Source organism: Rhinichthys klamathensis, unplaced genomic scaffold (assembly GCF_029890125.1).
Source record: "Rhinichthys klamathensis goyatoka isolate OS25496 unplaced genomic scaffold, OSU_Roscu_1.1 h1tg000135l_1, whole genome shotgun sequence".
NCBI lineage: Eukaryota > Metazoa > Chordata > Actinopteri > Cypriniformes > Leuciscidae > Rhinichthys > Rhinichthys klamathensis.
Genome location: NW_026606670.1, coordinates 1,863,444 through 1,883,017, shown reverse-complemented (window position 1 = coordinate 1,883,017; position 19,574 = coordinate 1,863,444). Strand labels below are relative to the sequence as shown.

Sequence of the window (19,574 nt, the reverse complement as noted above, 5' to 3'; positions counted from 1 at the left end):
AGAAGGTAGTTCCACACAAAAGAGGGTTTTTAAAAAAAACTCGGTTGTTGATCATATTTATTTACGTAGCCATGCGATATGGCTCTGTATCAGCACAGCTGTGAGTGATATTGCACGGCTACGTGTGTGATATTGCTCATATATCAGCACGACTGTGATTCGGACATATAGGCAATCAATGGCTCTGGACTGGAAAAGGCTCACAGCCAATCGGAATCGAGAACCAGACGAACTGTTGTATAAATTTTATTAAGTGGCACATAACTTAAAATGTACCCTCACATTAATATAAAGTGAAAATGAAATGCACTTGATTTCCATCAAAACTATCTGCAAATTCAATTAATTGGTTGTGCAAGATTGTCTAGATTTTAAAGGTTCCCTGAAGAATGATCTGCGCCTGACCAATGATGTCCAGTCGACCGTCATCTCTTATCTGCAGCTTTACCTCACCACCACGACTGGAACACTGGTAAGCTAGAAAAACAAACATAGCGGAGATAAATGTCTTATTCACGTTAGCAGAAATTTACAATTGCTCATCCTTGGAAGTTTACTTTTAAACTTGTTTATTGATATATTTATATTCATTCCAGTGTATGTGATGACATGATGCAGTGAAGGAATAGGAGGCTGTTACCCATCATTTTCTTTTTCTCCAGCTTCTCAGACCAATAGCCGGCAAGGACTGTATGTGCAGACCCTTTTAGAAATAAAGTTGTAGCACGATGCATTGATGATTGCCAGTAAGCATTGATTTCTCTTGTGCATGTACAGTGAAGCCCATCATGATGGTTTAGTAATATTTCTGAGTTTACATTGTACACATTTCTCATTCAAATGGCTTTTGAATGTTCTGCTCACCAGTGACTGGATCTTCAGGGACACCAACCCAGGGTGCGAAGACACGGGAGTAGAAGTCATATCCAGACTGAGTGGTCTGTGGTCCTTTCAATGTAACGATGAGACTTTTAATCTTACCAGTGGTCTCATTTCTCAGAAGAGTCTCTGCCTCTGGCTTCAAAGAGATTAGTTCAGACCTGCCAACAATGAAGAATTAACAATGCAGAATGTTTAGCATACGGTGTTGTAAATTGTAGATAGATCTTTTTTTTTCTCTGACGTAAAACATTTCAAATGTACTTCACATAGAATTTGCAATAGATTGATTTTTCTCTGTTTTCACATTTAATGCCCAATGCACACAAATACAATGCCATCATCAATATAATTTTCTTTGTTAATTTCAGAAATGTCCAGCAGTACCTGTCGCAGGTGTCGGCTAGACGAATCATTAGTTTCTTTGTGGATGGACAGTAGCACACATCCTGAATGGGTAAGTCTCCAACAGCAGCCTGAAAATAAGTCAAAATGGGATCACAAAATATTTTCTGCTTGTGTTTTAGTAAAAACAGAAATACTAACTGGCAGCGTTACCTTCAAAAGATCCTTGATTTCATGTTGGTCCTGCAAATAAAGCATTCAAAACGCAGAACAAAAGCAACTACTTGATTGATCAAAAGAGTCCATTTTAGTTTTATTGAAGAAAGGGTCCACGAGGTGTCTTTTGGTCATACCTGGGGCTTTGGTTTGTTTAAGGGGAAGTCCATTATTAGAGATTCTTCATGCTGGCGCACCTTAAGATCCCCACTCATCGTCTCAAACACCACAACAGGGTTGATATTCTCTGTGTGATGGTATTGTGCTTTTAGAAAAGTCATCAGTCCATTGTTTTTTGGTAAAAGATTAATGTCAGGATGAGCGTTTCTTACTTTTAATGTAAAAGAGCACTGCTGCTGAGGCCAGTGTTGCATGTCCACATAGTGCAACCTCAGTTTTAGTGCTAAACCAGCGTAACCCAAACTTTGCACCTTTCAAAATGCATCAAATTCAAAATGTAAGAGTTTGAGTATTTCAACATGCATCTCAGCTGCAGAATACAGTAGAATACCTGAGGAAAAATCCATCGAATTCAGTCTTGTGATGAAAGCAGTCTCTGATAAATTAATCTCAGCAGCAATGCTTTGATAAAGATCATCTTGCAGCTCCTAAATGTATCACAGAGAAATATATTATAACTTTTTGCATAAACACATTTACATTTTATTACCATGAATAACTAATCTATAGTCTTGTGATAGAATAATACTTACATTCTCCATAAGACATATTGCAGCAGGATTACCTTTGAAAGGTACATTGGTAAAAGCATCAACAGTAAATATTGGAATTTCCATTGATTACAGCTTTTCAGCTCTCTGGGGGGTTTTTTCTCGTACCTTTTAGGTATTCTTAGAGCTGTATTTGAAATCAAGTTAGACTTTGAACCTTATGATATAACAGCTCAGTTTAAAGGTACAGACTTGAGATTTCAAAATGTCTTTCTAGATGGACTTTTCACTGTTATATTATCCTTAAAATCCTATCTTTCTATCTGTCGTTTTCAGACGTATACAGACAGAGACAGACAGGTAGGACAGACAGGTCCATAATGACATGATAGCATCACGCAATTGCTGCAGATTTGTCGGCTGCACATCCATGATGCAAATCTCACGTTCCACCACATCCAAGGTGCTCTATTGGATTGAGATCTGGTGACTATGGAGGCCATTTGAGTGGAGTGAACTAATTGTCATGTTCAAGAAAACAGTTTGAGATGATTTGAACTTTGTGACGTGGCATGTTATCTTGCTGGAAGTAGCCATCAGAGCATTGTTACACTGTACTTAAAGGGATGGTCAGCAACAATACTCAAGCTGTGGCATTTAAATAATGCTCAATTAGTACTAAGGGGCGGGAAGTGTGTCAAGAATATATCCCAAACACCATTACACCACCAACAGTAGCCATTGATACAAGGCAGGTTGGATCCATGCTTTTATGTTATTTACGCCAAATTATGACCCTATTATCTGAATGTCGCAGCAGAAATCTAGATTCAGACAAGGCAATGTTTTTCCAATCTTCTATTGTCCAATTTTGGTGAGCCCGTGTGAATTGTAACCTGTTCTTAGCTGACAAGAGTGTCACCCGGTGTGGTCTTCTGCTGCTGTAGCCCATCTGCTTAAAGGTTCGACATGTTGTGAGTTCAGAGATGCTCTTCTGCATACATTGGTTGTAACGAGTGGTTATTTGAGTTACTGTTGGCTTTCTATCAGCTTGAACCAGTCTGGCCATTCTCCTCTGAACTCTGGCATCAACGAGGCATTTTCGGACCAAAATCTCTGAGAAATGTTTCCAGCACCTTGTTGAATCTATGCCACAAAGATTTCTGAAGACAAAAGGGGTCTAACCCGGCACCAGCAAGGTGTTCCTAATAAAGTGGCGTGTGTGTGTGTGTGGCCTATATACATGCACTCCTTATGACTGTAACACATCCTAGATTTAAATAACAGAAGATCTAGCCTTACTCTGCCCAACAGACAACTTTATTTATATTTAATTATAAATTAATGAAATATTCATTTGGATTTCAGACTTATAGTTTTTAATCAGATAGTAGAATGTTTACAAAAAATGTATTTAGTCTCCTAATCTCAATTTATAACAATTTTGGGCATATTCACCCACTAAGTGAAAAATCAGTGTGCAGCTCTTTGTTAAGAATTACAAAATTAACATGATTCCATTAAACTATTCACAGATTCAAAGAGTAGATTGAGCAAGTCATCTAGATTTTAAGTGTTCCCTGAAGAATGATCTGCGCCCGACCGCTGATGTTGAGTCGACCGTCATCCCTGAGCTCCAGCTCCAGTTCCCCTCCACGACTGGAGCACTGGTAGGCTGGAAAAACAAATATAGAAGGGATAAGTACTTTATTGTGAGGAAAAATAAAGTATTTTATTCAAGCTTTTTGAGAAAACCATTAGCATTAACTTAAAACATTTATGTGGACTAGTGACATTATCAGCTTCATTTTAATGTGGATTCTGATTTGTATTCTAGTACAGTAAAGGCAAAAAGGTCTTTACCCAACATTTTCTTTTTATTCAGCTTTTCAGACCAGTAGCCAGCAAGAACTGTGTGTGCAGACCCTTTTAAAAAGAATTATTAGTCTTTTGAAGAATGAATCAAATTCATATGACATTATGGTTACTAGTTGTCATTGTACATATCCATTAGAAGTCATGGCTTTACATTCACATGTGGAAACTTCTACATATTTCTCCATATGTATTGTAGGTTTTGAATTTAAAGACCTATGTTGATAATTTTAACTCACCACAGACTGGATCTTCAGGGACTCCATACCAAGGGGCAAAGTAACGGGAATAGAAGTCATATCCAGGCTGTACGGTCGGAGCTCCTTTCATTGTAACAATGACACCTTTAAGCTTCCCAGTAGATTCGTTTTTCAGCAGAGCTTCTGCATCAGGCCTCAAAGATGTAAGTTTAGATCTGCCAACAACAAACAGTCACCAACCTTGCAGACACTCTTAGAAGAAAAGGTTCAGTGGGGTTTAATATAGAACCAAAGAATAGAGTTCTTGACTCCATTTTAAAGACACCTTTATGCCAAAAAGATTTTTTATAAGGAGACATGTCTTAAATAATTGCATAATACTTGATACGGGTAAAAAAAAATCTCTATTGATAAAGTATGTTTACAAGCTGCTTAATTCATACGATTTATTTACAGCTAAATAAATCTATAAAATTATCCCATATTTTGAACCCTTAAAAGGCTCTATATGAAGCACTTGGCTGAACCCTTCAAGGTTCTATATACAGTAGAACTTTTAGATACAAAAACTTAACTTGTGAAACGTATTTTTGGAGAATGTTACCAACATACTACAAGTTCTTGTCTCTAGTTGATCGTTGCTTTAATTTTTTTTTTAAATGTGCTTGACATACAATTTTCAATAGATTCTCTCTTTTCTGTTCCAAAGCTGTTTGCTTTGATTTAATTTTGCTTTGAGCTGATCGTCTTTTATTTCTCTCTTGACATTAATCATCTCATCTAACAAATACAATGCCATCATCAGTCTTATTTTCTTTCTTGTTATTTTTAGAAATGCCTGAGAATGTCCAGCAGTACCTGTCGCATGTGTCAGCAAGACGAATCATTAGATTCCATGTTGTTGGACAGTAGCACACATCCTGAATGGGTAAGTCTCCAACAGCAGCCTGAAAATGAACATAAATGCTTGTTTCTCCTTATGTTATATTGGAAACCTAATATGATACTTAATTACTCCCTGGCAAACATACTTTCAACAGATCTTTGAATTCATGTTGGTCCTGCAAAATAAAATAAAATAAAAATCTATAAATTTAGCCCAAGAGCAACTATTTGAATGATCATGAGAATCTACATTAGTTTTATTGAAGAAAGGGTCCACGAGGTGTCTTGGTCATACCTGGGGCTTTGGTTTGTTTAAGGGGAAGTCCATTACTAGAGATTCTTCATGCTGGCGCACCTTAAGATCCCCACTCATCGTCTCAAACACCACAACAGGGTTGATATTCTCTGTGTGATGGTATTTTGCTTTTAGAAAAGTAATCAGTCCATTGTTTTTTTGTAAAAGATTAATGTCAGGATGAGCGTTTCTTACTTTTAATGTAAAAGAGCACTGCTGCTGAGGCCAGTGTTGCATGTCCACATAGTGCAACCTCAGTTTTGGGGGTAAACCAGCGTAACCCAAACTTCTCACCTTTCAAAATACATCAAATTCAGAATGTAAATGAGAGGTTTTTTTTAGTATTTCAACATGCATCTCAGCTGCAGAATACAGTAGAATACCTGAGGAAAAATCCATCGAATTCAGTCTTGTGATAAAAGCAGTCTCTGATAAATTCATTTCAGCGGCAATGCTTTGATAAAGATCATCTTGCAGCTCCTAAATGTATCACAGAGAAACATTTTATAACATTGTAACATGCTAACACTTTTACATTTTATTACCATGAATAATAAGTTAGTGTATTTAGAAGACCGTCTTGTGATAGTGTAATACTTACATTCTCCATAAGACATATTGCAGCAGGATTACCTTTGAAAGGTACATTGGTAAAAGCATCAACAGTAAATATTGGAATTTCCATTGATTACAGCTTTTCAGCTCTCTGGGTTTTTTTTCTCGTACCTTTTAGGTATTCTTAGAGCAGTATTTGAAATCAAGTTAGACTTTGAACCTTATATAACAGCTCAGGTTAAAGGTACAGAATTGAGATTTCAAAATTTCTTTTTAGATGAACTTTTCACTCTAAGCCCTATTCGGACGGGATTAGTTTAACATGGAGAGGTGGGGACAGGCAAAGTAATTATTACCAGAGCTTCTCAGTGATTTTTAGTCATGTCAGAATGTGCAATCTCAGTGATCATTACGCTTACCCAAAATGAAACCGTAGAAGACTGGAAAAATATTGCCTGGTCTGATTCTTGATTTCTGCTGCGACATTCAGATGGTAGGGTCAGAATTTGGCTTTACCAACATGAAAGCATGGATCCATCCTGCCTTGTATCAATGGTTCATGCTACTGTTGGTTGGTGGTAAATGGGGGATATTTTCTTTGCACACTTTGGGCCTCTTAGTACCAAATGAGCATTGTTTTAACACCACAGTACTGTTGTTGACCATGTCCATCCCTTTATGACCAGTGTTCCCATCTTCTGATGGCTATTTCTAGCAGAACAATGTGCCATCACAAAGCTCAAATCATGGCCTCCACAGTCACCAGATCTCAATCCAATAGAGTATCTTGGGATGTGGTGGAACGGGATATTTACATCATGGACTTGCAGCCGACAAATCCGCAGCAACTGCATGATGCTATCATTTCATTATGGACCAAAATGTCTGAGCCTTACTTTGCCCAACAGACAGTTTTATTAATATTTTACAATAAAATGATTTAAACATGCATTTGATTTCACAGACTTAGTTTTTAATCACATAGTAGAATGTTTACAAAATTTTATTTAGTCTCCTAATCTCAATTTATTAAAGTTTTGGCCATATTTACCTAGGTGAAAACACATCAGTTTGAAGCTCTTTATTAAGAAAGAAAATTAACATGATTCCATTCAACTATTCACAGATTCAAAGAGTAGATTGAGCAAGTTGTCTAGATTTTAAGTGTTCCCTGAAGAATGATCTGCGCCCGACCGCTGATGTTGAGTCGACCGTCATCCCTGAGCTCCAGCTCCAGTTCCCCTCCACGACTGGAGCACTGGTAGGCTGGAAAAACAAATATAGAAGGGATATGTACTTTATTGTGAGGAAAAATACTGTATTTTATGCATTTTATTCAAGCTTTTTGAGAAACCCATTAATTAACTTAAAACATTTATGTGGACTAGTGACATTATCAGCTTCATTTTAATGTGGATTCTGATTTGTATTCTAGTACAATAAAGGGAAAAAAGACCATTACCCAACATTTTCTTTTTATTCAGCTTTTCAGACCAGTAGCCAGCAAGAACTGTGTGTGCAGACCCTTTTTAAAAGAATTATTAGTCTTTTAAAGAATTAATCAAATTCATATGAGATTATGATGACTAGTTGTCATTGTACATATCCATTAAAATTCATGGCTTTACATTCACATGTGGAAACTTCTACATATTTCTCCATATGTATTGTAGGTTTTGAATTTAGAGACCTATGTTGATCATTTCAGCTCACCAGTGACTGGATCTTCAGGGATGCCAAACCAAGGGGCAAAGTAACGGGAATAGAAGTCATATCCAGGCTGTGCAGTCGGAGCTCCTTTCATTGTAACAATGACGCCTTTAAGCTTCCCAGTAGATTCGTTTTTCAGCAGAGCTTCTGCATCAGGCCTCAAAGATGTAAGTTTAGAGCTGCCAACAACAAACAGTCACCAACCTTGCAGACACTCTTAGAAGAAAAGGTTCAGTGGGGTTCAATATAGAACCCTAGAGTTCTTGACTCCATTTTAAAGACGCCTTTATGCCAAAAAGATTTTATATATGGAGAAATGTCTTAAATGATTGCCTAATACCTCAAACGGGTTATTTAAAAATTTTCATAGTGATAAAGTAGTTTACGAGCTGCTTAATTCAGGTTCTGTGAAGCACATGATAGAACTCTTCAAGGTTCTATAAAGCTGAACTTTTAGATGCAAAAACTTAACTTATACAGTACTTACTGATACATATTTTTGGAGAATGTTACCAACATACTACAAGTTCTTGTCTCTGGTTGTTCGTATTTATATTTAAAAAAAAGTGTGAACCATTTAGCAGGATCCCGGGGCATGCTCCCTTGTGAGATTTATTTGTTTATTTTTGCAAAATGGTATTTTGTGGTATCATCCACATGCAAAGTTGGTTGTTAACTTAACTGCAAGAAAGTAATACCCTAGTTAACAATTACTTGTTTACGTAGGATATGATTACATAAGCACCTAAAACCTTATCAGTTTGACTGAATTTTCTAAATCAAAGTGCTATGGTAGGTCAAACTAATTTTACATAAAATGTTCTTATACTGAAAATGTTGATTTCCTGTCATCTCTTGGAATATCTGAAAGACAGGTTTTTCCTATTTGCCATTATTAGCAGAACACATTTTACACACGGGGAAAACCAATTCTTTAGTCAATAATTCAAGAAGGTCCATACAAGCTCAAGTACAATTCTAACTTGTACTTTGCCTTATGAAAAAGGAACATAGTTCTTGTAATTGTTTAACTATTGGATTTGTTACAATAAGGATATTACAGGTATAGCCAGAGAAAAACTAATAAAATAGTCAAGAGCCCAACTACAGGAAACACTAACCACCATAATGGTGACTTCAAATGTTTGTTCCTCTTTCCTTGTGTGTCATCACTAATGGTCAATCATCACTTAATTATCTAACAAACTCCTGCTCTGCTTCAGTTACATTTAACTCTGTAGTGTGGATACATATGAACATTGAGCAGTTTTAATGAAACAGGGTATTTTGCTGTGTAGCATCAAGGACAACATCCTTCGATTGTCCTTAAAATATTGAGGATCACTAACTTTTGGCTAACAATGGCTTAAGGTTGTTAAGCCATTGTTAGCCAAAAGTTAGTGATCCTCAATATTTTAAGGACAATCGAAGGATGTTGTTCAAAGAATGTTTTCTGCCAACATTATAAGAACATTCATCAAATACTAATGACAATATAGTGATTTCATGACCATTGTTTTGAAAGTATTTAATTCAAACACTTGCATAACCTTTACATAAATTTAAGAGAGAAGTTATAAATAATAACTATGGGACAGGCTATAAAACTTTCCCACGTTCCAAGGAAGTTCTTTTAAAACAGCACACACGACCTTATTCATTTGAAGTTTGTTGTCATTTTACATGTTTAAAAGATGTTCCAAGAATGTTGTTCTAAGAATGTTTTCTCCCAACATTGAGGACATTTAAAAAAAATCTCTACAAAGAAAGTATAAATAATGTTTTTGTGCTAACCTTCTAAGAACATTATTGAAGACCAGATAACATTAACATTCTTCCAGTAACGTTAATAGAACGTTTGTTCAATTGAACGTCCCTTGCTTGTTTTGGTTATTGGGGGGATAACCAAAGCAAGCAAGAACAATACCCCCACCCCCCAATATTCATCAACAATGTTTTTGTAAACTACGCCCCTGCATCAGTCTTATTTTCTTTCTTGTAATTTTCAGAAATGCCTGAGAATGTCGAGCAGTACCTGTCGCATGTGTCAGCAAGACGAATCATTAGTTTCTTTGTTGTTGGACAGTAGCACACATCCTGAATGGGTAAGTCTCCAACAGCAGCCTGAAAATGAACATAAATGCTTGTTTCTCCTTATGTTATATTGGAAACCTAATATGATACTAAATTACTCCCTGGCAAACATACTTTCAACAGATCTTTGATTTCATGTTGGTCCTGCAAAATAAATAAAAAAATCTATAAATTTAGACCAAGAGCAACTACTTGATCATGAGAATCTACATTAGTTTTATTGAAGAAAGGGTCCACGAGGTGTCTTGGTCATACCTGGGGCTTTGGTTTGTTTAAGGGGAAGTCCATTATTAGAGATTCTTCATGCTGGCGCACCTTAAGATCACCACTCATCGTCTCAAACACCACAACAGGGTTGATATTCTCTGTGTGATGGTATTGTGCTTTTAGAAAAGTCATCAGTCCATTGTTTTTTTGTAAAAGATTAATGTCAGGATGAGCGTTTCTTACTTTTAATGTAAAAGAGCACTGCTGCTGAGGCCAGTGTTGCATGTCCACATAGTGCAACCTCAGTTTTGGGGGTAAACCAGCGTAACCCAAACTTTTCACCTTTCAAAATACATCAAATTCAGAATGTAAATGAAAGTTTTTTGAGTATTTCAACATGCATTTCAGCTGCAGAATACAGTAGAATACCTGAGGAAAAATCCATCGGATTCAGTCTTGTGATGAAAGCAGTCTCTGATAAATTCATCTCAGCAGCAATGCTTTGATAAAGATCATCTTGCAGCTCCTAAATGTATTACAGAGAAATATATTTTATATTCTTATGATATTTTGGTAACACTTTACAATAATGTCTAATTAGTTAACATTAGTTAATGCATTAACTGACAATTAGTAATATATTTTACAGCATTTATTAATGTTAGATAATTAAAATGTTCTTGTTCATGTTAAACGGGCCCACCGGTGGGCCCCTAATCCTTTACATTTTTAAAACAGTAATATCCTATACTAAACCTAAACTAATCTTGACAAACTATATATCATTTGAAAGCTTACAATCTCTAGTTTCCATATTTGGTGATTGATTTTCAAAATAAATTACAGAGGAGCCGTAATTTATCAATTTGCAACAATAATATTTTCATACTCTTAGACCTTTATTTTGAAATAGTGATGAACATGAAAAATCATGAAAGAAGGGTAGAAACCTCAGTTTGTTTTCATGCCAAGAGTTCAAAAGATAGCATCCATTCAATTATTTAAAAAAAAAAAAGGTCTGAATTTTTTTTTTTATATAAAGAAAAAAAATTATATGATGTGGCAGGAAGCTAAAACGCACATACGTGTTCTTTTTATGTTTCTTAGAGGTTGAAATCATATCAAAATCTGCCAAACTTCTCATATTACTTCTGAATAGGATGTCTACTTCATAAATTGTATGAAAATTGTGGAAATAATGGTTCATATCACTCAAAACACATATGGAAATGGAGGCGCCCTTATATGGGCAGTAATGGAGTCTGGTTGTCATCTAGTGAAAAAGTTTGGTACTGCGCCCAAACAAAATCTCACTGAAAGCTCATTTTTTGAGATATCAACCTACAATTTGAAACACAACTTGTTCAGATTTTTGGCTTTGATTTTTTTTGCAGTTTTAGAGTCGCCCAGGTTTTGAAAATATATATTTTATATAAAATATGAATAATTAAATTTTTTACATTGTACATTTTCATAAACTCAAACTTCTATAACTTTTTTTCTGTTTCACTTTCTTAATTTATTTCACTTCTACAAAAATCTGCCAAATGTCTTCTTTAAAACAAGACCAATCTTACGTCTATATTCCAAAGCATTCTTGAATTACAACCATTTAAGTTCGAAATGTGCATTTTCATGTATATTCAAAAAAAGGGGGGTGACACTTAAAGGGTTAATTCACAGTGCATGTTAGCAGACGCAACTTTTGATCTTAAAAATGTATTAGTAAATGTTGAGATTAACATTTAGATTAATATATGCTCTAGAAGTATTGTTCATTATTAGTTTGTTAATGTACTTAACTAATGTTAACAATGAAACCTTAATGTAAAGTGTTACAGATATTTTTAAGTGCTAACATATTTAAATGGTAAGAAAGAAAAAAAATCTTGTGATGGTGTAATACTTACATGCTCTATAAGACATACTGCAGCAGGATTACCTTTGAAAGGTACATTAGTAAAAGCATCAACAGTAAATATAGGAATTTCCATTTGTTGCAGCTGTTTTAAAGGCAGAGTTTTGTACGTTTAGGAATTCATAGTCCAGTGCTTTGAGGCTTGTTGAGACTTTGACCCCAGTAGTGTAATATCCCATTTTAATGTTACAGGCAACAAGATTTCAGAATGTTTCTTTGAGGTGATTTACTCATATCATTGAGTGTTAAAGCTCATTAAAAACAATGAAATGTAGGCTATATGTTAGTAATTTATCACTATTTTTTTTAAATATATAAATACAGCGTAAAAGATCTAATAGCTTACTCAACACGTGCATTGAATCAAATGATTCATTTAAATGTTAGTACATTGTAATTAATGACATTTAATATAAAGTGCAAATGTATTATGATTCCAGTCAGTTTCAATATTAATATTTCTGGGTGTCTATAATTAATCATTTTTTCATAATAAACTAATTTGTATGGTTGAATTTTTCATTGTCAAAAACTCTTCCTGATACATTTGCATTTATTGGCGTTATTTACATTTTATTTATTTTCTCTGCATTATTGTGTTAATGGACATTCATAACTTAACTTAATTTAAGGGGGATATCTAAGTGGAATTAGCTTCACTGGCTTTCTTTACTTCCCTCAGCTGTATTTGTATAGAGCTGCAGAATCTCTCGCGGTAGTACACATGGCTTTATTATGAGTATGGAGCGTTCGGATGTGCTAGTATTATACAGGATTAAGTATAAGCCTAGTAATTATATTTGATGATTCCTCAATCCTCCGTGGTGCTCGTGCTCGTGCCACATGCGCTTGAAGCCTCTGCTCACACGTCAGACCGTTCTGCGTGCCTGCAGCGAGGTCAATGTCCTCTGACAGGCGCGTTCTCGCGAGACTTCGACTATCTGGTCTGGACTACACTATCCGTTCAGGGTTAACGTTACCTGAGAGGACAGGCGCTTGACGGTGAGAAGTTATTCGATATTCATGCACATACTACTTAATATTTACATTCAATAGTAAATATATTTTGTGTACTTTGTATCGCGGAAGTGCTGGTTTTCGTCCTAGAAACTGACAACTTGTCGGTCGTTAATTCCTGTCAGCCGAATATCTCTCTAATATTAAAGTCGTTTTGATTAAAGTTCACATGCCAGTTTCGGTTGTCGGTTGCGGTTAACTTGACACATGACCGACCTGCTTTTGGAATCTCTAACATTTACTATGTTAGCTTGCTCTTAAGTTTAAAAGCCTATTATATTTTGAAATACCGGGTTGTGGTGTCTAGCTAACGTTGGCTAACTTAATTGTTGTTTAATATAAGAGATGCCAGTTGGTTTATACTAACGTAGTCAGTACTCCTCTAACTACACCAAAACATTGCATTTGTGTGACATGTCATTATTGTTTGTCTTTTTATCTATTGACTGAAGCCTCTGACTTTTGACAACATGGCTGTGCCTCAAAACATAGTGAACTGCCTAAGTTACCTAGATAGCATTTTTGGGCGTGATACAAGCGTTCTAACGTGCGGGCGAACTCTACTGAAATGCCCAAAAATTACGTTTGGGTAGGCAGCTTACTGGGTTTGATACACTGTCAAGTTGTCAAGAAAGAAAAATAATAATAATACGAACTATTTTGATCGAGTATTGACTAGTTAACACAGTGCTGTCTAGCTAGGCAGCTCACTAGGTTTGATACACCGCCAGGTTGTCAAGACAGAAAAATTTTATTGAGTTACTTTTTTTTTAGTTTGACTAGTTAACACAGTGCTATCTAGGTAAGCATTAGGCAACTCACTGGGTTTGAAAGCACAGCCCATGTTTTACACTAATTTGTTTTTCAGATACAGACCTGACCAGGTAAACATGTCTCATAATGATGAAGGATACGTGGTGCGGATCCGTGGTTTACCCTGGTCATGCACACAGGAGGAAGTGGCCTCCTTTTTCTCTGGTATGCAAACACTCAAACTGAAAGCATCTTTTGTAGCATTCTGTGTTTGAAGAAAAAGAGATACAATTTCCATTTTTCTTTGTTCATTTCCAGATTGTGACATTGTAGGGAAAGTCAACGGGGTGTGTTTTACCTTCTCCAAAGAGGGAAGGCCGAGTGGAGAGGCATTTGTGGAGCTGAAGACATCAGAAGACTTTAAAAGGGCTTTGGCAAAAGATCGCAAATACATGGGTCACCGTTATATCGAAGGTACACTCTTGTCCGCAATGTAAAAAATTCTGTCATTGTATATAATAGTGTAATTGTATTTAAAGCCAGCATGAAACCAAAATTGGCCATTCTTATTTTTGATGGAATAACATTTTTACATTCATGTACTCTTAATATTTGATCAAAACATTAACGTCTCCTTCTCTTGGCTCCAGTAACCTGTCACTCACATGATTTTGTAGCAATTATCAAATCAAAATGAACCAATCAATTTCTGATAAACAAAAACAAGTACCGGGCTACATTTTGTTTATCATTTGAGAAGCATTTTCTGTTTCATACTGACTTTAAATAGCACAAGTTAAACCAGATGAGATGTCTGCACATTTGTACTTGTGTTAAAATATAACATATTGTCTGCCTCTTGACCCTTCCCATAGTGTTCAGGTCAAACCGTAGTGAGATGGATTGGGTGCTGAAACGCTCCGGTCCCACAGATTATGACAGCGGCAGCGGTTGCATGTTGCGTCTCAGAGGACTGCCGTTCGGCTGCAGTAAAGAAGAAATTGTACAGTTCTTTTCAGGTACATCTGTTGTTTCACTTCATCACCTCCTAGACTTGAAGGTATAGCTAGGGATCTTTATGAGTTGTGTTTTCTGGGTTGTGGTGTTTAAATTGTGTCAGTGCTTCTTGTGAAAGTTTATCATGCCTTTTATATAGTCAGTCAGATCATATTTTGAAGGTTTTTCTTTTTATATACTCTTCTAACTCTCACATCAAACTATTATTGAGCATGTTCTGGTTGTTTTTGATGCTATTTATATATATATCGCCAGCAACCTTGAGAAAGCTGTGCTATGATTTCTTGATTGATTGTCTTATAATTTCATGGATTTATCCTTTGTGGTGTGCTCTAGGGCTTTTCTGTCTGCCAAAGGGAATGATTTAGGGGTTCAATTGGGGGGATGTCTTTTCTGCAGATGAGAATGTTGCGGCTCTTTAACATGTCTCCCCATGTGGGGTTATTTGTCCTTGGGTTAAAGGGTTGAAAATCGTGCCAAATGGGATAACATTGCCGATGGACTACCAGGGGAGGAGCACAGGGGAAGCCTTCGTGCAGTTTGCCTCAAAGGAGATAGCAGAAAAGGCTCTGGGGAAACACAAGGAAAGAATAGGGCACAGGTGGGGCCGGCAAGACTGGGCTGGGTGCTAATGCTATCTCTAAATGTGGGGTGGGGGGGTCATGCATCTTTCTGCTCTGGAAAAAGATGGTTTGATCATGTTATCACTCTTGGAATGTTTAATTTCACATTACACTGTCATAAGGGGACAAAAAAAGGCAATCAGCAGAAATATGATTTCATAATGTCGTTGGGCAACACGTACTGCAGAAGCAAAGGAGCCTTTTTTAATAACAGGCACTTTAATATATTTTTAAGATTCTGTTTAGGTCTAAAAATGGCCTTTAGATGCAGTTAAATTTCAAGACTTAAGGCCCGTTCACACCAAGAATGATAACTATATTAGTATCCACACCAGCAGATGATATCGTTCTGTTTATTCTAAGCACAATGCAGTTATGTTGTCTGCCAGTTTAAATGCTCGAGCTCTTTAAAGCAGGATGGATTCTGATTGGCTGTAAATGTTTTTATTGTTCATCAGCTGAAAAAATAAATAAAAAGTTGTTTTGGAAGTGATTCCAACAATATCGTTTCTCTGGCCCATTATTGTTACAGTTATGTGGACTTGATCTTTATCGTTAGCATTATAGCTATCGTCCTTGGTGTGAACGGGCCTTTATAGTACGGGCAGCATTTCAGACACTTGTTACTTCTCCCTCTGGTCAATACCTGACAATAAATTGTCAGTTATTGTGATGAAATTAGTCACTGGGCCCCAAATACTGTCTCTCCTCTCCTTAATTCTGTTAAACATTCAACAAGCCTGTAAGTTCATTAACGCGTTGCATTTCAAAATAAACTCAGGTACATAGAGATATTCAAAAGCAGCCGAAATGAAATGCGTGCATACTATGAAGTACCCCGGAGGATGTTGGGACAGAGGCCTAGTCCATATGACAGACCCATGATGGGACGCGGGAGCTTCTTTGGGACCGGGCCTGCAAGGGGAGGTGCCGTCCTGGACCAGATGCGCAGCGGAGGTGATTACAGTGGCGGTATGCTACTTTATTAGTCTTTAATAATTCACTCACTAGGTTTCAGATGGATAGTAACCGATGGAAAGGCTAATTCACAAATGTTTTTTTTTAATAAATTGAAGTAACACTTTTGTTTAGCAAGGGCACATTAAATTGACCAAAAGTGACAGTAAAGACATTTTTAATGTTACAAAAGATTCAAATAAATGCTTTTTGGTTTTTATACATCAAATAATCCTTAAATGTATCAGTGGCTACATTTACATGCACAACTTTTGTTTCAATCGGACTGAATTCATTCCAATTGATGAATCCGAACGTAGTGTTTACATGAACGCTAACCATGTGATCGGGTTGATGTGCGCGTTTACGTTTATGTCACAAGCTTTAAATCGGAATAGATTTTTTGACATGCGCAAACTGCACGAATATACAGAGTTTCTTGCTGTTAGCGCATAATAACCATTCTCCTACATTGGTTCTTTTTTTGTTTTAAACAGCAGACTTAATATTTATCCATTTCTGGTCATAATTTGGAGACAATGAGCATATGGACCGTTGTGCCGAGCTGCTTATATTTATCACGCTGTAAAAATGCCCCTCTCCGCGTCGTCTGTGGATGAGAATGAGAAACAAGGACTGGTGGGATGTTGTCCAGAATGGCCAGCGGACACTCATTTATATAACACTTTATTCAACAGGAAGAACAGCTCGTTCCGCGCGTCATTACGCTATTTCTACGTCATTGCACATGATCGAGCTCAATCGGATCAATTAAGGTGTTTACATATGGTCTTTTCAGTCTGATTGAGCCGTCAATTTGGTTGCATGTAAACGTAGCCACTGTTTCCACAAAAATATTAAGCAGCAAAACTGTTTTCAACATCGAAAATAATAAGAAATGTTTCTTGAGCTGCAAATTAGCATATAAGAATGATTTCTGAAGGATCATGTGACTCTGAAAACGAGTAATAATGCTGAAAATTCAGCTTTGCATCACAGGAATAAATTAAAATGTATTAAAATAGAAAACAATTACTTTAAAAAGTAATCATATTTCAGTATTACTGTTTTTGCTGTGTTTTTGATCAGATAAATGTAGTCTTGGTGAGCTTAAGACAAACGCGTAAAAAAATCCCCCACTTTTGAATAGTTGCGTATTTGCTGACAGGAAGTGATGATATGTGACTTAGCTATTATTGACTGTCTATTGTTTCAGACCTCAAATTAACGTATTGAATTGTCTCTCCTTCATAAGGATATGGTGGCTTTGACAACTACAATGGCTTTAACAACTACTGCTTTGGTAACGGCGTGTTTGAAGAGCGTGCGCGTGGTGATAGAGGAAGAAGAGGAATGGGGGATCATGGTTACAGCAGCGATTCAAACTCAGGCTTTCACAGCAGCCATTTCGTGCACATGAGAGGCCTACCGTTCCGTGCTACGGAGGCAGATATTGCACATGTAAGAAACACCAGTGTTGCCGTTTCTTGTGGATATACCCTTACAATATTTTAAAGTAAAGGTATTATTGCCCTTGTGTAAGTGTTGTTTTCTTTTTCAGTTCTTTGCCCCTTTGAACCCTGTGAGGGTGCACATTGATGTAGGACCCAATGGAAAGTCTACAGGAGAGGCAGATGTTGAGTTCAGATCTCATGAAAATGCTGTGTCTGCCATGTCAAAGGACAAGAATCATATGCGTAAGTTGTTTTCATTTCCAAACCTTTGTCTTACGCCGCCTTCACACTGGCAGTTGAAATCAGCTCCGAAACGATCGGAAGTCATTCATTTCCTATGGAGATTCGCAGACCGCATGCGAATGGGTCCGAAACGGGTCCGACAGAGTGCGGTGCGAAGAAAACCGTGTCCGTTGGTCATCCGGATGCGTTCAAAAAATTGAACTCTTGCGAAAAGCTACGGACGGTTCCTATCCGACAATTCCAGCGGAAGTTAGCGTTGCTATGATACTGATAAACAAACCTGAATTCTTATCGTTATAAAATCATTATTTATTTTATTAAAAGTTAAGTTGTCATGTCATTTTTTTTATTTTCATGATTTGCTAACGTTATTAGGGCAGTTAATACAATTAAATTGTAGGCAGACATCGAACTAAATGTGATATAGTGGTATAAATTATACCACTATATCACATTTTTTAGCCGACCTGACATGTCAACGTCCTGAGTAACTTTCCTCACGCAGCAGCCTTCCTATTAATATCTCTATAACCCTCATCAGAGAGATCATACAGAACTGACAGAATCAACCTTTCTAATCTCTCCGCCATTTTTGTTCTACCCGCTTCCGACGCTTTTCACTGTGTAGTACGACGTCCGTTGGGGATTACGGATTACGCGTATTACGGAGCTGATTTCAACTGCCAGTGTGAAGGCGGCGTTAGTCAAATTGCATCACTGTCCTTATGTTTGTTTGTTTTTTGCATCATCCCATTTAACATTGCATCCTCTTTGTAGAGCATCGTTACATTGAGCTTTTCCTGAATTCAACTTCAAGTGGGCCGTCTGAAATGGGTTAGTATGACTACCGTATGTAGAGGTTGTTATTATGTAATAGTTTTGTTGAAGTGTATGGATGAGAAGGTGTGAAGACAACATTCAAATGTGAGTCTTTTGTTTTGGGGCCATGAAAACTGCAGGCCGCGGAGGAGGTTTCTATGGCAACTCTGGTGGCATGGGCTCTCGAGGAAGTGGACTAAGGGAAATGTACTGAGGATGCTTGCAATACATGCACTTTTCAACCCAAAGTTGGAGCTTCTAGCTTGGAAGATCTTTTTGTACAGATATGTTTTCACATGTTCCTGAGAAAATTAGCTGTTGCATATGTGTATATATATATTGACCGGCTACTGTACATTTTGCTTATTGAATTTTATATGACATATTCTGTGTTGGTCTAAGATATGCTCTTTGTATGTATTTTAACTCAACAATGGTTATGAATAGCTTGATTCCCAAGTTTGGAGTGTGAGACTGCACTTTTAAAGCAATAACATCATTTTGGATGTTTACCTGTTTTTGCTGCTCGGTAAAATTTCTAATTGAAACCTGTGAAATGTTCACATCCATGGAATAAAACCTTTTATTGGTATATTTTATTTTTAACCAGAGAATGTTCATTGAAGGCAAATGTCGTGTAAGAATAAAGTGTGATGTCTTGGTTTTGATTAGAGCTAGATCGAACATATGGCAACAATCCATTTATATATTATATTTTACAGTACACAATTTTGTTTTCTAGTTTTTTACACTATACCGTTCAAAAGGTGGGGGCTGGTAATGAGTTTCTTCTGCTGGTCTTTAGTGTCACTTTTGATTGCTTTAACCCTACTTTATATTT

At 36.7% G+C, this 19,574-nt stretch overlaps 4 protein-coding genes across 9 annotated transcripts; 1 reads left to right on the top strand and 3 right to left on the bottom strand.

The window, feature by feature from the left end:
• Positions 1 to 273: 273 nt before the first annotated feature.
• On the bottom strand, positions 274 to 2,440 carry LOC130089715 (phenazine biosynthesis-like domain-containing protein). Its single transcript, XM_056257207.1, has 9 exons — positions 2,154 to 2,440; positions 1,952 to 2,048; positions 1,773 to 1,871; positions 1,578 to 1,687; positions 1,438 to 1,467; positions 1,267 to 1,355; positions 865 to 1,040; positions 641 to 703; positions 274 to 477 (listed from the first exon to the last, which is right to left on the bottom strand). Exons 1-9 carry the CDS (start codon positions 2,235 to 2,237, stop codon positions 365 to 367), a joined length of 861 nt encoding a protein of 286 aa, XP_056113182.1. The 5' UTR covers positions 2,238 to 2,440; the 3' UTR covers positions 274 to 364.
• Positions 2,441 to 3,413: 973 nt separating this feature from the next.
• LOC130089713 (phenazine biosynthesis-like domain-containing protein) lies at positions 3,414 to 6,497 on the bottom strand. 2 transcript variants are annotated; one of them, XM_056257205.1, is made up of 9 exons: positions 5,968 to 6,497; positions 5,750 to 5,846; positions 5,562 to 5,660; positions 5,367 to 5,476; positions 5,218 to 5,247; positions 5,045 to 5,133; positions 4,226 to 4,401; positions 3,980 to 4,037; positions 3,414 to 3,786 (listed from the first exon to the last, which is right to left on the bottom strand). In XM_056257205.1, exons 1-9 carry the CDS (start codon positions 6,049 to 6,051, stop codon positions 3,735 to 3,737), a joined length of 795 nt encoding a protein of 264 aa, XP_056113180.1. In that variant the 5' UTR covers positions 6,052 to 6,497; the 3' UTR covers positions 3,414 to 3,734. The 2 variants fall into 2 exon arrangements, with proteins under 2 accessions (XP_056113180.1, XP_056113179.1); XM_056257204.1 differs by having other exon boundaries at positions 3,975 to 4,037; positions 5,968 to 6,494.
• Positions 6,498 to 6,872: 375 nt separating this feature from the next.
• On the bottom strand, positions 6,873 to 11,988 carry LOC130089714 (phenazine biosynthesis-like domain-containing protein). Its single transcript, XM_056257206.1, has 9 exons — positions 11,843 to 11,988; positions 10,362 to 10,458; positions 10,176 to 10,274; positions 9,981 to 10,090; positions 9,840 to 9,869; positions 9,667 to 9,755; positions 7,635 to 7,810; positions 7,384 to 7,446; positions 6,873 to 7,187 (listed from the first exon to the last, which is right to left on the bottom strand). The coding sequence occupies exons 1-9, from the start codon at positions 11,924 to 11,926 to the stop codon at positions 7,075 to 7,077; spliced, it is 861 nt and encodes a 286-aa protein (XP_056113181.1). The 5' UTR covers positions 11,927 to 11,988; the 3' UTR covers positions 6,873 to 7,074.
• hnrnph3 (heterogeneous nuclear ribonucleoprotein H3 (2H9)) lies at positions 9,682 to 19,339 on the top strand. Of its 5 annotated transcripts, none has more exons than XM_056257201.1 (10): positions 9,682 to 9,736; positions 13,736 to 13,845; positions 13,939 to 14,094; positions 14,496 to 14,639; positions 15,100 to 15,238; positions 16,042 to 16,217; positions 17,473 to 17,678; positions 17,779 to 17,914; positions 18,692 to 18,748; positions 18,874 to 19,339. In XM_056257201.1, exons 2-10 carry the CDS (start codon positions 13,758 to 13,760, stop codon positions 18,945 to 18,947), a joined length of 1,176 nt encoding a protein of 391 aa, XP_056113176.1. In that variant the 5' UTR covers positions 9,682 to 9,736; positions 13,736 to 13,757; the 3' UTR covers positions 18,948 to 19,339. The 5 variants fall into 5 exon arrangements, with proteins under 5 accessions (XP_056113176.1, XP_056113173.1, XP_056113174.1 ...); XM_056257198.1 differs by having other exon boundaries at positions 9,683 to 9,736; positions 16,042 to 16,232; XM_056257199.1 differs by lacking the exon at positions 9,682 to 9,736 and adding an exon at positions 12,780 to 12,852 and having other exon boundaries at positions 16,042 to 16,232.
• Positions 19,340 to 19,574: the final 235 nt, after the last annotated feature.